This window comes from Chrysemys picta, chromosome 3, assembly GCF_011386835.1.
Source record: "Chrysemys picta bellii isolate R12L10 chromosome 3, ASM1138683v2, whole genome shotgun sequence".
NCBI classification, from domain to species: domain Eukaryota; kingdom Metazoa; phylum Chordata; order Testudines; family Emydidae; genus Chrysemys; species Chrysemys picta.
In genome coordinates, this window is record NC_088793.1 from 155,601,702 (window position 1) to 155,615,785 (window position 14,084).

The 14,084-nt window shown below is 46.1% G+C and overlaps 1 protein-coding gene across 1 annotated transcript in view; it reads right to left on the reverse strand.

Annotated features, from left to right (window-relative positions):
* CAPN13 (calpain 13) overlaps window positions 1-14,084 on the reverse strand; it is a 62,407-nt gene that overhangs the window by 20,825 nt on the left and 27,498 nt on the right. The window contains exons 6-12 of the mRNA XM_065589984.1: window positions 11,263-11,437; window positions 9,956-10,030; window positions 6,295-6,380; window positions 4,168-4,242; window positions 2,865-3,031; window positions 1,107-1,255; window positions 428-439 (exon numbers count right to left, since the gene is read on the reverse strand). Coding sequence (XP_065446056.1) covers window positions 428-439; window positions 1,107-1,255; window positions 2,865-3,031; window positions 4,168-4,242; window positions 6,295-6,380; window positions 9,956-10,030; window positions 11,263-11,437 — 739 coding nt within the window. The remainder of the gene's footprint in view (window positions 1-427; window positions 440-1,106; window positions 1,256-2,864; window positions 3,032-4,167; window positions 4,243-6,294; window positions 6,381-9,955; window positions 10,031-11,262; window positions 11,438-14,084) is intronic.

The window sequence follows — 14,084 nt, forward strand, 5'->3', positions numbered from 1 at the left end:
AAGTGTCCCCCCCCGCCACCGAAATGCCGCTGAAGACCTGGACTGCCGCCGGGTGAGTACAAGCGCTGCAGCTCCCCCGCTTTGCCCCAGGCCCCCTGAATCCTCTGGGCAGGGGAGCAGGCGGAGGTGCAGGCGGCAGGAGCACTGGGCGGCTACGCAGCTGGCCGGAGAAAAGCAGCGCTTTGAAGGGGAAACCGCCACTTCTCTCCGGCTGCGCAGCTGCCCCTGCTCCTCCTGTGTCCTCCGCCCATGTTCACAGGGCCACATTCCGAAAGGGGCGGGGGGGGGTTGCCCACCCCAATATAAAAACACGCAATTATTAGAGTTGATCAAATTTTTGAAAATTCAATTTCTGATGATTCCCCTCCCACATCCAGCTCTGGTAATTATTGATCAATCAAAGAAAAAGAAAAGAAAATGCACATACCTCGGGTTCAACCTGAGGGGAAGAAAGGGGAAAAGCAGGTTTAAAATATAAAATAAGCATGTAGCTGATCTAAAGCTCTGTACTCTATTCCAACTCCCCTAATTAGACAAAAATTTCCGTGGTACTGTTATCTAATGTCAAAGCTGTCAGTTCATGCACGTCCCCCCACTTCTCATCACCTCCTCTTCCCTCATCCACACTCACACCAGCTCCACTTAATGGCAGCTGATCATGTGTCTCTGAGGACCAGGGCTGGCTCTGGCTTTTTTGCCGCCCTAAGCAAAAAAGCGCCCTAAGTGTGGCAGGGGAGGGCGCCGAGCCCGGACGCGGGCCCGCAATCCCCGACCGGCCGGAGCGCTGGAGGGAGGGCGGAGAGCCCGGCTGGGGCTCTCCGCTCTCCCCGGCGGCCAGAGCACCAGGAGCCAGGCGGAGAGCCCGGCCGGGACTCTCCGCTCTCCCCAACCGGCCGGAGCGCTGCGGGGAGGGCGGCGAGCCCGGCCGGGGCCCCGCCGCGCTACCCCCCTCCAGGCGCCGCCCCAAGCACATGCTTGGTGGGCTGGTGCCTGGAGCCGACCCTGCTGAGGACATAGTTCAGCCCTTAATCTCTATGCAGAGGCAAAAAAACAACGCCCGCACCCGAAGTATTATTCTTGCCCCCATACCAGTGGATGCTGCTTACCCTGAAGATCAAAAAGCCGGTGAACAATTTTTGTGCATCTGTCATGTTATTGACAGGTTTTCGCATCAGTGACACCACCACATTATACTTTTTCAGGTCAGGCTCCTCCACTTGGATAAAGTACTGGGGGTTCCTTGAAAATGCACCTGCTGTGAAATGATTAGTATTAGTGGTAGTAGCAGTACATCACATTTAAAGGTCCCTGCCAAGATCAGGACCCCGTTGTGCTAGCTGCTATACGTACACATAGTAAGAGATGGTCTCTGCTCCAAAGAGCTTACAACTGAACCAGACAAAGACCAAGTGCAAGAGGAAGGAAATGTTACTATCCCCAGTTTAGAGATGGCGAGCTGAGGCACAGAGAGATTAAGTAACTGGCCAGTGGTCACCCAACAAAGCTGTGGCAGAGTCAGAAATTTAACCCAGATCACCTCAGTCTCAAACCCAGGACCTTAACCACAATCCCATCCATTCTCAAGCCGGAAAGGGCAGTTTCTATTAAAACCCATGTAGACAAGGATACTCTAATGGAGGAGAGGATTGTGGCTTAGAGGTCATAGCTGCACAACCATGAAAAGGAGGAGGTCCAAATAAATTCTCCTCTTTTCCCAGAGAGCTATTGTTCACCAAGAAAAATATAGAGTATCAGTAGCAATGATGCAGCTCTAAAGATAAAGGCCTTTTGTAGACCAGTCAGACAATGGATCCAAGGTTTTGGTTAGTAGTAAGTAATGGCCTCAAGGAAACAGAGCTGGTCTAACTTGCATTTTCAAGATGGACACACAAGACTGAGAAGAGAGCTCTTTCTTAAGATAGAATAGACCTTAAGTATTAATAAATCACAGGGGCAAACACTTGATTGTGTTGGTTTGGGCTTCAGAGATGATGGTTTGCTGACGAGTGGTTGTATTTTGCATTACGGCATGTTCAGTCATAAACTATACTAGAAGGTTGATGGCAAAATATACGTCCATGGAAAGTGGCCTCCTTCTACCTACTGCCAATAGAGTACATCCAGCCATCCGGCAGCCACGAGCACTGACGTGTTCATGGACTCTTAACACAGCCGTGCCTATCAGTCTCACATTGTGGTGAAAGTATCTCATACAATATGTTGACAAATTGTAATCAGTGTTACTAGGCGACTGAAGCCTGTCTATTGCTGAATAATGGAACCACGTTGAAGATAAAAGCAACCCTTTATTGATCACAAGATGCTCTCATAGATTAAAATAACAAAACCGAATAAGAGGTGCAACAGCAAAAAAAAAACCTGAAGCTTGGCACAACTGAATAATCAAGGCACAGGCAGCAATGCTGATGGCCTCATCTACCCAAAGTACTGTCCTACTACAACAGAGCTTTGGCATTCTAGTCAATTAATTCCACATGTATATGTGTTCTGTAATATTATTTCTTTGCAAAACAAGCTGGCTTCTCGCCAGCTCAGACTCTCTAGTCCCATCCTAGCCCTGGGTCAGCCAGGCCCGATATAATGGACCAGTGAGTTTTGATCTAAGAGAGTACAGGGTTTTTATATCATCAGTTTTGACTCAGTGACCATTGCTGCTTCCTCAGTTCTGCCTGTTTTCTTCGGAGTTAAGTGCAAGGATGGAAAACATCAAGCTCAACCATTTTTAATCAATACTTTTGCAATCCAGTCCTCAGAGTGGCTTATTATTTGTGTGGGGGTGTGTGGGTGAGAGGGAGGGGAGATAATGGGGATGGGGTAGGAGATCAGACTGGGACATTCATTACCATTATGATAGTTGCTTCCACCTGCAGTGAGTCCTCGAGCCCATTGGTTTACATACATGGCCAGGGACCACTTTGTACCATGCTGATCTCCAAAGTCCAGAAATGACGGGGTGTTATCGCAAATACACAGCAAGAAAAATTGCTCTGTGAAAGCTTGATATGACATCCTGGAAAAAAAATGAGAAGTTTGATACATCGGTTGGATACTAACGCTTACACTCGCTGTGTGGGAAAGTGGATCTGTAGCCAAGGCAGGAATGCGGTGTTGCAGACTTCAGCTGATCGTGACAATGCCTTGTGGAAGATGCGAAGTCTCAGAGTGATCACCTTCGTACTACCTAAAGCCCTGATCCTATAACTGGATCCTTGGGGGCAGAGCTTTGTGCCTATGTGGAACCCCATTAAAGTCAATGGGATCCATCTGTACACATCCAGCTCCAGGATCAGGGCCTACCATGGTGAGAAAAGCAAGCCTTGGCTGTGAAGTGGTTGGTCTCCAGAAAGGAAGACGCTGGATCACCCTCCACTCTCCAGTACCCCAGGCCAGCCCCCACCCATACTGCATTCCAGCCCATGTCCACATGGCACTCTCCAGTGCCCCAGCACAGGCCCCACACTGCTCTCTCCAGCACCATCCTGGCCCACATCCAAATTACATCCCAATCTGCACTCTCTCTCTAGCCACAGCCTATATCCATGCTGCTCCCTCTGCTCTGCTACCCTCTGAGCCTGGCCACACAAGTCTGCAAAGATGGAGACTTCCCGTGGTTAAAGAGTCTGTAAAAACTGCGGCAAAGTTGTACCTGAGTCTGACCAGACACATGAAAAGCTACAATCCTAGACCCGTCAGGAAAGCCCAAACTCTGATGGCTGGAGTCCTTGCTACTGTACCCTGCTCCTCGCTGCATCCCCGTGGGTAGTTAATCCTTCAGATTTTGTATTTCTTGTTTAACAGGTCACCTACCTTGTGATGGGCAGTCCTGTCTTGTGGCAAGGGCACTGCACTGGGAATCTGGAAACCTCAGTTCTACTCCTGGATCTGCCACTGACCTGGTGTGTGTGATGTTGGGCACATCCCTTCCCCACTGTGAGCCTGTTTCCCTTCCCACCCTCGGTCTGTCAGATTGCAAGCAGGGGCAAGGACTGTCTCTAACAACGTGTTCATAGAGCTTCCAGCACAATGGGGCTCCGAACTGTGACTCAGAGCAGAGACCAAGCTGACGCCTAAGCAAAGTGAATGAGTCATGGGCCCCAGGGTTCTAAAAGGAAAACCCGGAATATCCAAGCATTAATGTGAACGTACCAGAATTCTCCATCGTCCTTATCTTCACAGAGATCTCTCTTATATTCAACTGGAACTCGATCCCACTGGGGAGAGCTGTGAAAGACAACAGAACAGCAATGAGGGGTCTGCCCTGGCCTTCATTCAGTGATTCTCAACCTTTTCCATCCCAGAGTCACGCTCCCATCTAGATCCAGGAATGCACATGAAAAGTGATGGATTGAGAGCCTGACTGATACCCTACATTCAGCCCCAATACAATGGGAGCATTGGCAGCATAGTGTGTTTCCAGCCGCAGCCATTGTGAAGTGGTGAAGTTCCGTCCCCCACGTGGCAAATTCTGTGAATTTTTTCTGTGAAATTTTTCAGGTTTTTGTTAAAAAAACTGAAAAATGTCCAGTTGCCAAAATACCGAAAAAAGTGGGGTGGGTTGTTTTGTTTTTGGACAAAAATCTGAAAGATTTGCTACCAAAAATGGACATTTTTTGGTGAAAGTTTCCATTTTCTTGAAAAACCTTTTTCCGTCAAAAAACCCTCTTTTGACCAGTTCTACTTCCACCTGCTTCACCCCTGACAGGGGCAGGGGACAGCTGCAGTGAGTGGAATGGTACTTCTGTCCCCATGGGCTTAGCCAGTCCTTGGGCTGACTTTTAAACCAGAGAATTAGCAGTGATGGTTCTGGCTATGTGGACAGCTGTCTGCTGAGAACCAGATTGGGACTGCTACCCATTTCTCACAGGCCAACAACCAGCTATCATGTGGCAATGATTTGCAGCTACTGTATTTGAATGGCCATCTAGAAGTGGAACGTTCTGCATCCCATTTCCAGTTCCCTGCACATACCCTTTGGTATCCGAATGTTTAGTGAACTACTGAGGCTTTACATTGATATTATTTTGCAGTGCCCCTGCCACACAGAGACCACATTAGCCAGTTGGTTGTGTTATTTCCAAACAGCAGTTTTATAATTAAGTGATAATTGTATTTTCTGCAGAGCATAAGATAAATAAACAGAGCATGAATCAATAAGGTATTGATTTATGCAGTTTACCTTTAAGCACGCTCCACCGAAATTTCAATTATAGCGAGGATTATAGTTCACCCTTCCAAAAAGTGGGACATGCTGTCTGAGCAGATAGCTATTATCCCAGCCTCAAACATGTCTGCATCACCTACTACACTCCCACCGGCCCATCCAGACGTTAAGTGCCAGACTTATTTTCTCAGCGGAGGAGTTATTAGTGTTATCATCCACAGAGGGAAGGAGAATTGTTGCTATTAAACCACAGTGTTGTAGTGGCACCTGTACAACTCTCTAGCTAGGAGAACACCAGCTTCAATCAGCCAGACTGGATTCCCCGCTTGATACCTATGTGCAACAAAGTCATCACAGTGTTTCCTCTGGATCAGTCTCTTACACTTGGAGGGGAGGGTGACTCCCCAGTGGAACAACCAGGAGGTCTGGCCTGCAAAACCCATTAATCCCTTCACATCCATGCTGGTCCTAGAAGATCCATTCAAGAGAAGGGGTATGTGAATGGAAGCTCCATGCCTCTGCACTACCTCCAGCGCTCCCCACCCCGACCCCCGCCCCTTGGCTTACAAGCATCCATCCAGCCAATAGATCAGTGCTATCATGGCCACTCCCCCTGCTGGCTACTCTCCTTCCAGATTTGACATCCTGGAGGGGGAAAGCAGCCCAGTTAAAACTGCAGCAGGAGCATTCTGCATTGACATCCTTAGAAGGTTCAGCAGCACACAAGCTGCACCCTATATTGGATGCCTGTGGAGCATTAAACAGCAGAAAATTGCATAAGGGCATGTCCAGAACCTGTATTAGGTGAAAACAGTAGCTATCCAGTCTGAGATTTACCTGTAATTATCCACTGTGAAAATTGTTAGCTGAGAGAAAGAGGGATGTCTGAACTAGACCCAGTCTGGAGTAAGTATAAAAATAACATTGCATTTATGTTTTCAATCTCAAATTGGGTTCTAGAGGGAGGTGGGTTTGCAGATGGAAAAAGGGCTTAAAGCAGATTAATTTAGAGTTGCCTACTCCAAGTTGTAGTCAGCCCTGGACAGAGCCTCCTTGCAGTAAACCCACAAAAGTTTCACCCTTCTTATGAGATCAAATCTTTAAAGCTGTACCCATCACTCCAAGGCCCTCTCCATTCCCCGTGACCCCAAGGATTCCACACTCTGATTATATCTTCCCAGCCATTCTTGTATGGTATCTGTAAAGGAAAAGAATAAAAAGCCAACAATAGTCACAGCCTTCTGTGATCAGGATATACAGTAATACAAATGTATCTTTTTATATATATCTTTGAGGACTCGTTTAACACCTGCCCTCATTTGGCTGCAGCTAAAAATCAATGTCTCTTTGCTACATTGTATTAGAAACAAAGCATCAGAGAACACTGCACTTTTTTCCTTAGTATCATGAGTAAGAAGCACTGACTGCCTTGCCACATCACATGACTGCAATATGCTAATTCTGTACGACTGCCAGCAAAGCCAGTGACTTCGTAGAACAAGGCCGCCCATGATTAAAATGTATCTATATGGAGTGGGGAGATGCACTGCAGCATAATGCTGAGAACAAGGGACTGGGGAACCTGTCAGTCTGGCTATTTGTGGTATTTCTAAGATGCCTGTCATCTGGGAATCCAATCCCTGACTCCTGGCTTCTATTCCCAGTTTGGTGTTTCCCGTTAAAGCGGTGAGCTTGTGTATTCTGCACAAATTGGAGCATCTGGACTTGAGTCTCTTCTTGCTTTCTCTAGTGTAACTGAAGAGGAACGCCACCAAAGTTGGCGGGGGTGGGGTAAACTGGTGTAACTGACAAGAGAACCAGACCTTCTGTGTGGCTTCCAATTCTTGTTCAGATACAAAGAGTTCCTGGAAGTAATGAAGGCCTGGCTCACTGTGGCTAGAACACCTTCCAAGGCAAAGAGGCATCATTTTCTGGTAGGCGTCAAAGTGCTTTCCAAACACAAAACCTCCCAACCCTCCACCCCAACGAGGTAGGCAAGTATTATTTTCCCCCTTGCACAGAAGGGAAACTGAGGCAACAGAAAGTTAAAGGACTTGTCTGTGCTCACACAGGAAGTCAGGGATAGAGCTGAGACTAGAAGCCCAGGTTTCCTGACTCTCAGGCCTGTGGTCTAGTCAGCAGCCATGCCAGGACAGCTCCTCTGCCAGTGTAAATCTTCCCAGCTCCATTTACTTCAGTGGAGCTACACCAGCTGAGACTCTCACACACCCTCTCTTTCTTTCCATCAAGTGGTCATCATCAGCATGCTCTCATGCTTCTCCTGCTTCACCTCTACCCGCTCCTCTCCCCCACAGGGCCTGGGGTCACAGCAACCCACCTTTACCCGGTGGTAGCTGAATGGGGCTCACCCTGGAGCCCAGCAACCCCATGCTTAGGTCAGCCCAAGGGGTCACTGCTGAGTGAGTCACAAGGGAGGGAGTGATGGGAGCTAGGAATCAAAGCTAGGCCTTTGGCAGTTCAAAGCTGTTAGGGCAGCAGGACCAAAAGCCCTTCCTGAAGCACGCGGACTTTAGTGTGTGTGTTTAAAGGGGTCAAACTTGAAAACATTTAGACCAAAAAAAAAAAAAAAGGCAAATTTTGGAAACAATCCCCTTTGCCAAATGCTTTGAGATCCTGGGATAAAAACTACTGTATCATGTATCCTGTGTCCCTCTGTGAATGAGACTCTTTAATCGCTGCTGAAGGCCACGCCCCAGAAATTAGTCCAGGTTACTGTCTGGCTTCTCTTTTATTTGGTCGCTGTTGAAACTAGCCATGTGAGTGACATATTCATAGCTTTCAAGGCCAAGAGGAACCATTGTGATCATCTACTCTGATCTCCTGTATAGCACAGGCCAGAGAACTTCCCCAGAATAACTCCTAGAGCACAGCTTTTACAAAAACATCCCATCTTGATTCAAAAATGGCCAGTGATGGTGAGTCCATCGGGACAGCTTCTTGGGATGAGCTCTGTCCTCACTCCACAAGAAAAGGTGCTGGCTGCAGTAAGTCATTTGCTTTCCTGGATTATTTTGTTGTGCCAAATTGGTCCATATCCCTTCCAAGTCAATATTAATATTTGGTCAGGGGAGGAGGGGAGGTTGTGTGCAGGAAGGATAAGGCTCAAAAAGTAGAGAAAGTCATTTTTTTATCCAGCACTGAACTCCTGACTTTAGGCCACAGTTTGAAGCCAGAGAAAGTTTGCTCTTGGATCTGTGAAGTGCAAGCTACATCTCTTGATTACAGAAGATGAAGATGCTACAGCCTCACCCTTAATGAGATTTTATTACCCTTTGTCCAGATTCTTGACAAAAAATATGAAATTTTTAAAAAAAATTTAATGGAACAGAAATTGTGAGAAATGTTGATTCACAAGTGTTGAAATCTTTCATTTTGACATTTCAGATTGAAACAAAACATTTTGACATTTCCCAAATCTATGTTTTGTTTCAGTTTGTTGAACTGCCCTGAAATGCTTCATTTCTGGCCATTCAATATTAAACTACATTTTCCCATTATGGCACGTTGCCTCTAAGGAGCTGTACTTTGGGTTCCTTTATGACCAGGCTCCCTGGCTAGACTACATCTCCCCTGATGCACTCCGAGGCATGTGACTCCCATGATGCACCACACAGAGTTTGGTCAGTGGGCAATCCATATTGCATTATGGGAGATGTAGTCCTGCAGGGAGTTCAGCCCATAAGGAAGAATGTGGGGCTCAAACTACAACTCCCATAAGACATCACAATGACAGGAAAATACAACTTTGTTTTATTAAACTGATTCTAAGCATTTCAAATCAGTTCAACAAAATGAAATATTCTGATTCAGGTAAAACACAGGGGAAAAAATCAAGATTTTTTTAGCAAAATTGAGATTTTTCTCACAGAAAATTTTGACTGTGCAGAAACTGCATTTTCCATCTGGAAATTCCTAACCAGCTCTACTATCAGACCCCCTATTAAACAGAGAGGAACTTTTGCCCCTTCAACAGCAGAATTTCCTCCAAAGTCCCCAACAGTGGCAGCATTGCCATTCTGTCATATCCTAATCACAAACATTCCCTTCCCTGAAAGCCATGCATACATCTCACATGTCCCACCCATTATCACATTCAAATTCTCCACCTATCCACTCCCACTCCTCACCCCTGCAATTTAGGCGAGTGGAATGGACAAACCATCAGTATAGAGTAGGCTTCTCTTCATACCTTTCATGTTGTGCAGCTATCACCAAGATCACGTAGGCCTTGAGTGGGAACCTTACAATATATAACATAATGGGCCATAATTTCCCTTAATTTGATTACCTTTGCTAGCCTGGAATTAAATTAACTCATGGACTGAACATACAAGAGTCTCCATGCATTTAATTTGGTTTTCTCTCTTGAAAACCCTGAAGTCTTGCATTTTTGGTAACAGGTACCTTTGGCAATATCATTGGCTGTGGGCGACTGAAGCCAGGAGTGTTAACGATGGGCTCTACTCTCCATCGCTTTGATATGTTGCTTGAAAACAGAGAGCTGACCATATTCCCTTTATTCCACACACAATCCTAGACTGCAGAAATTTGGGCCTTGATGCAGGAATTACAGGTGAAATTCAATTGCCTATGTTATGCAGGTGGTCAGAGTAGATGATCATAAGCATCCCTTCTGACCTTAAAATCTCTGAAAGCAACTGTGAGTGGAGCAGCAGTCAGTGTGCTAATCAGGAGATGGCCATGGAATAATACAGAAAGAATGATAGGTAGGGAAAAGGTCTCAGTTCTTACTTCTCTAGCCCCGGTGACAGTATAGGCATGGCCTTTCACGAGTCCGTTCTCCAACTCCACGTTACCAATGGATTGCTGTGGAGAGAAAGCACAGCCATGAGCTCCCTGAAAGACTTGCAAACATACATTTGTTTGCCCCCCAAACCGCTAGTTGGTTAGTTTGGGGAAAAAGAAAAATGGAGCTGACTTCACTTACATCAGCAGCTCAGCTATAGTGCTTAAGTGCCTGGTGTTTGTTCCCCTGGTGGCCCCAAGCAAATCCAACCAAGTTAATGGAGCTACAAAGGCATCACACATCTGAAAAGCCCATAAGGATCCAGTGTTGGAGCAATTTCCACAGCAGATGCAGTTCTGACAATAGCTGGGGTGGGTCATTGGTAGGAATTGACCTAAGCACCAGTCTCAGCACTTGAACTAAAGGGGTAATTCAGTTAGTGGGTAGCAGCAGTTGGCAGCTATTTTTTAGTGAACCAAACACTAGAGGCGGCATAACACACACTTTGCCAGCGCACTGCACAGTCTGTATAAATCCATGGAAGTCTCTTTGCAGCACGCCCGCAGACAACAGGAGTGCTTTTATGATGGCCCCATCAGCCCAGCAGCGTCCCACCAAGCAGCATTATCTCTTTCCCTGTATCTCAGAAGTGTGATTTCAGAATACGAGGAGCCTGCTTTATTCAAATGTAAACCTGCGATTCTACCAACTGAACTAGCAGCCAATACCCAATAGCTGTCAGCAGCAGACATACTGGGTGTCTTCTCCAAAGACCTCCTTTTGGTCTTCCTGCCCTAGAAACTGATCATCTCAAATTCTGGTCCTGAAGTCATAAGGCCACTTTCTATGCTGGTCTGAGGTGCCAATCAGGAGCTATAAAAAAACATAGTTATGGAATCAAGCACTTTTGAGTCGGAAAACTTCCTTTGGGCTTCGGCATCCACTTTCTATCCAAGTAGCTCAGCCCTAGATTTCTGGCATCTTTGCTGATTAGCCCTGTCAAGTAGTCATCCCTTCTACAATGGTTCAGTCCTGGCCAGGATTTAGTGAGAGTCTCTTTGGTGATGCTGGGTAGCATAATCTGTCTGAGAGCTTTGGAAACTTCTGGCCAGCAACCCCAATAAAAAAAAAAATCCCTTTAGATGCAATACAGCTAAGTATTATTTCTTCTCTACCACTAGGGACACTACAGGCCCCCTCAGAGAGTACCTATTGTACAGGGGTAGATATGGATTCCTGGTTTTCCTCAACAAAAAAAAAAAAAAGTAATATAAATATGGTAAAGGCAAGAAGGCCTGTCCCTCCTGCTTACCCCTCCTGGTGTGGTACATCCCATCAGGCATTGTGATTTGGCAGCTGCTTTTATTATCTCCTGCAGATCAGAAGGAGGTTTCTGTAAAAGAAACTGCACTTGGACTCCACCTGTCAAGTCTACTAACGCATCGGAAATGTAACCCCAGTGCAAATTCTGATAGGAGCCTCGGAACCTGATTAAAAAAAAAGAAGAAGGGGGAAATGGATTTGTTCCTATGGTCCACCCAAGTAAGTAATGCATAGAAGAAATTAACTGAATGGATGCACATTAAATACTCTCTGTGGTGCACAAACATATTACGAATGTACTATGTGTCATGAGCGGGGGCTGAAATGCACATGCAGATAGGGTGACCAGACAGCAAGTGTGAAAAATCGGGACAGGGGCTGGGGTGGGGTGGGGGGGGTGTTATAGGAGCCTATATAAGAAAAAGACCCAAAAATCGGGACTGTCCCAATAAAACCAGGACATCTGGTCACGCTACATGCAGACACAATGGTAACCCCTAGATTGAATCTGGTTCCTTCAGCACCAGAAGAAGAAACCTCTACCACTTGAGCTAAAGAGGGATTCCTCTAGCTTTCAGAATGTATGAGGCTGTCTAGACATTGGGATCAGCCAGTGGAGGGAGGCATGATCAAATGTGTATGTGCATAGGCACATACACATACTTAGCTAGTGTGTAATGCACAAAGAAGGAAATCCCCCACTGTGTAGAGGGCCAGCATGCATCATTTCAATCCCACTTAAGCCCAGAGAAGTGGACTGAGACCACCACTGGTTGTGCATCAGCAGGTCAAGAGCCATCTGATAGTAACAATGTTTGAGCACTAGGGATCTCACAAGGCCATATTGCAAGCAGGATCTGTGTTTTCTTATCTTGTGCTTTCATTGCAATTGCAAAAAATCTTGAGTTAGACTGTACTGTAGTTAGAGCATGAATATATACATCATTAAAATCCACAATGTACAGTGAATTTCATAAACTGGAGAATCAGAAAATGAAATGCAGGGCTAATTGTATTTTGGAATGATGTCCTTGGCCTACATTGATGAAAGGAATTTGCCATATGCGCTGGGGAAAACTTCTCAATAGGAATCGCATAAAATAGCAACTCTTGCAAATTCAATTGAATAGAGGTTCAGTTTGCTCTGTTTAAAATCTCACACTGCAAAGTGGTACCTACTTCAGAGTCAACTTTTCTAAAGTACATTGTGGCAAAATTCTCCACTTCTGTGTCTCCCAGTTATCATTTTACCATTTGCTTATTCCTTGCTGAATTCGTTAAACTACCCACTATGTAACGCCACCAGAGGTCCTTTGGGGCCATCTGCCTGTCCCAAGTCAGAATAAAGGAGGAGGGTTGGGCGTGGGGCTAGCAACTCCACCCCGTAAAAAAATTAATTTGCTACAGAAACGCCAACAATAGAGATAACAGAGTCTTTTAGCCTGGAAAAAGAAGGGCCTTCAACTCGAAGATGCATGACACTGGGTGGTGAAAGTCGTGAGGAAGCCACTACGCCGATTACCCTTCTTGCAACTAGGAGGATTACCATCGGTACATGGAACGTGAGGACCATGTACGAGTCAAGAAAGATGGCGCAGGTCGCAGCAGAGATGAGGAGCAACAACCTGACCCTACTAGGCATTAGCGAGACAAGATGGACGCAAGCTGGACAGAGACGATTGTTGACAGGAGAGCTGTTGCTGTATTCCAGACATGAAGAGAGCAACGCACCCCACACACAGGGAGTAGGCTTCATGTTGTCCAAGCAGGCACAGAGAGCACTGATTGGTTGGGAGGCACATGGTTCCAGGATCATCACAGCATCCTTCAGAACTAAAATGAAGAGGATTAAGATGAATGTTGTACAGTGCTATGCTCCAACCAATGACAGTGAAGAGGGGGACAAAGACTATTTTTACAACAGACTTCAGAAAATATTAGAGACTCTCCCAGACAAAGACATTACCGTCCTTATGGGAGACTTTAATGCCAAAATTGGACCTGACAACACAGGATATGAACAAGTCATGGGGACCCACGCTCTGGGAGAGATAAGTGAGAATGGAGAGAGATTTGTGGATTTGTGTGCACTTAACAACCTGGTCATAGGAGGTAGCATCTTTCCTCACAAGCAGATCCACAAGAGTACCTGGGTATCGCCAGCGGGCACGATGGAAAACCAGATCGATCGTGTCTGTATTAGTAAGAAGTTCAGAAGATCGTTGCAGGACGTTAGAGTTAGAAGAGGAGCAGACGTAGCGTCCGACCATCATTTAGTGGTGGCCAGATTGAAGCTGAAGCTGAAGAAGAACTGGATAGATGCATCAGATAGAAGAGCGAAGTACAATGTCAGCCTTTTGAAGGATCATAAGATCAAGGAAGATTTTGGACTGACGCTGAAGAATAAGTTTTCAGTACTACAGGATCGGTCTGAGGAAGAGGAAGACAGTGTACCCAACAGATGGCAGAAAGTGAGAGAGACACTTAGGTCAGCATGCCAGGAAGTGCTTGGAATCAAGAAATAGCAGCAGAAAGAGTGGATCACAGCAGAGACCTTGACTAAGACAGAAGATAGAAAGAAGAAGAAGGCAGCAGGACTAGAGCAGCAAAGGCTAAAGCGCAAGAAGAGTATGCTGAAGCCCATAAAGTAGTGAAGAGGAATATTAGGAAGGATAAGAGAGATTATGTGGATGGACTGGCAGCAGAAGTAGAACAGGCAGCATACAATGGTAATATGAAACAGCTGTATAACATCACCAAGCGACTGTCTGGAAAGTTCAGCAAGCCAGAACGCCCCGTCAAAGACAAGCA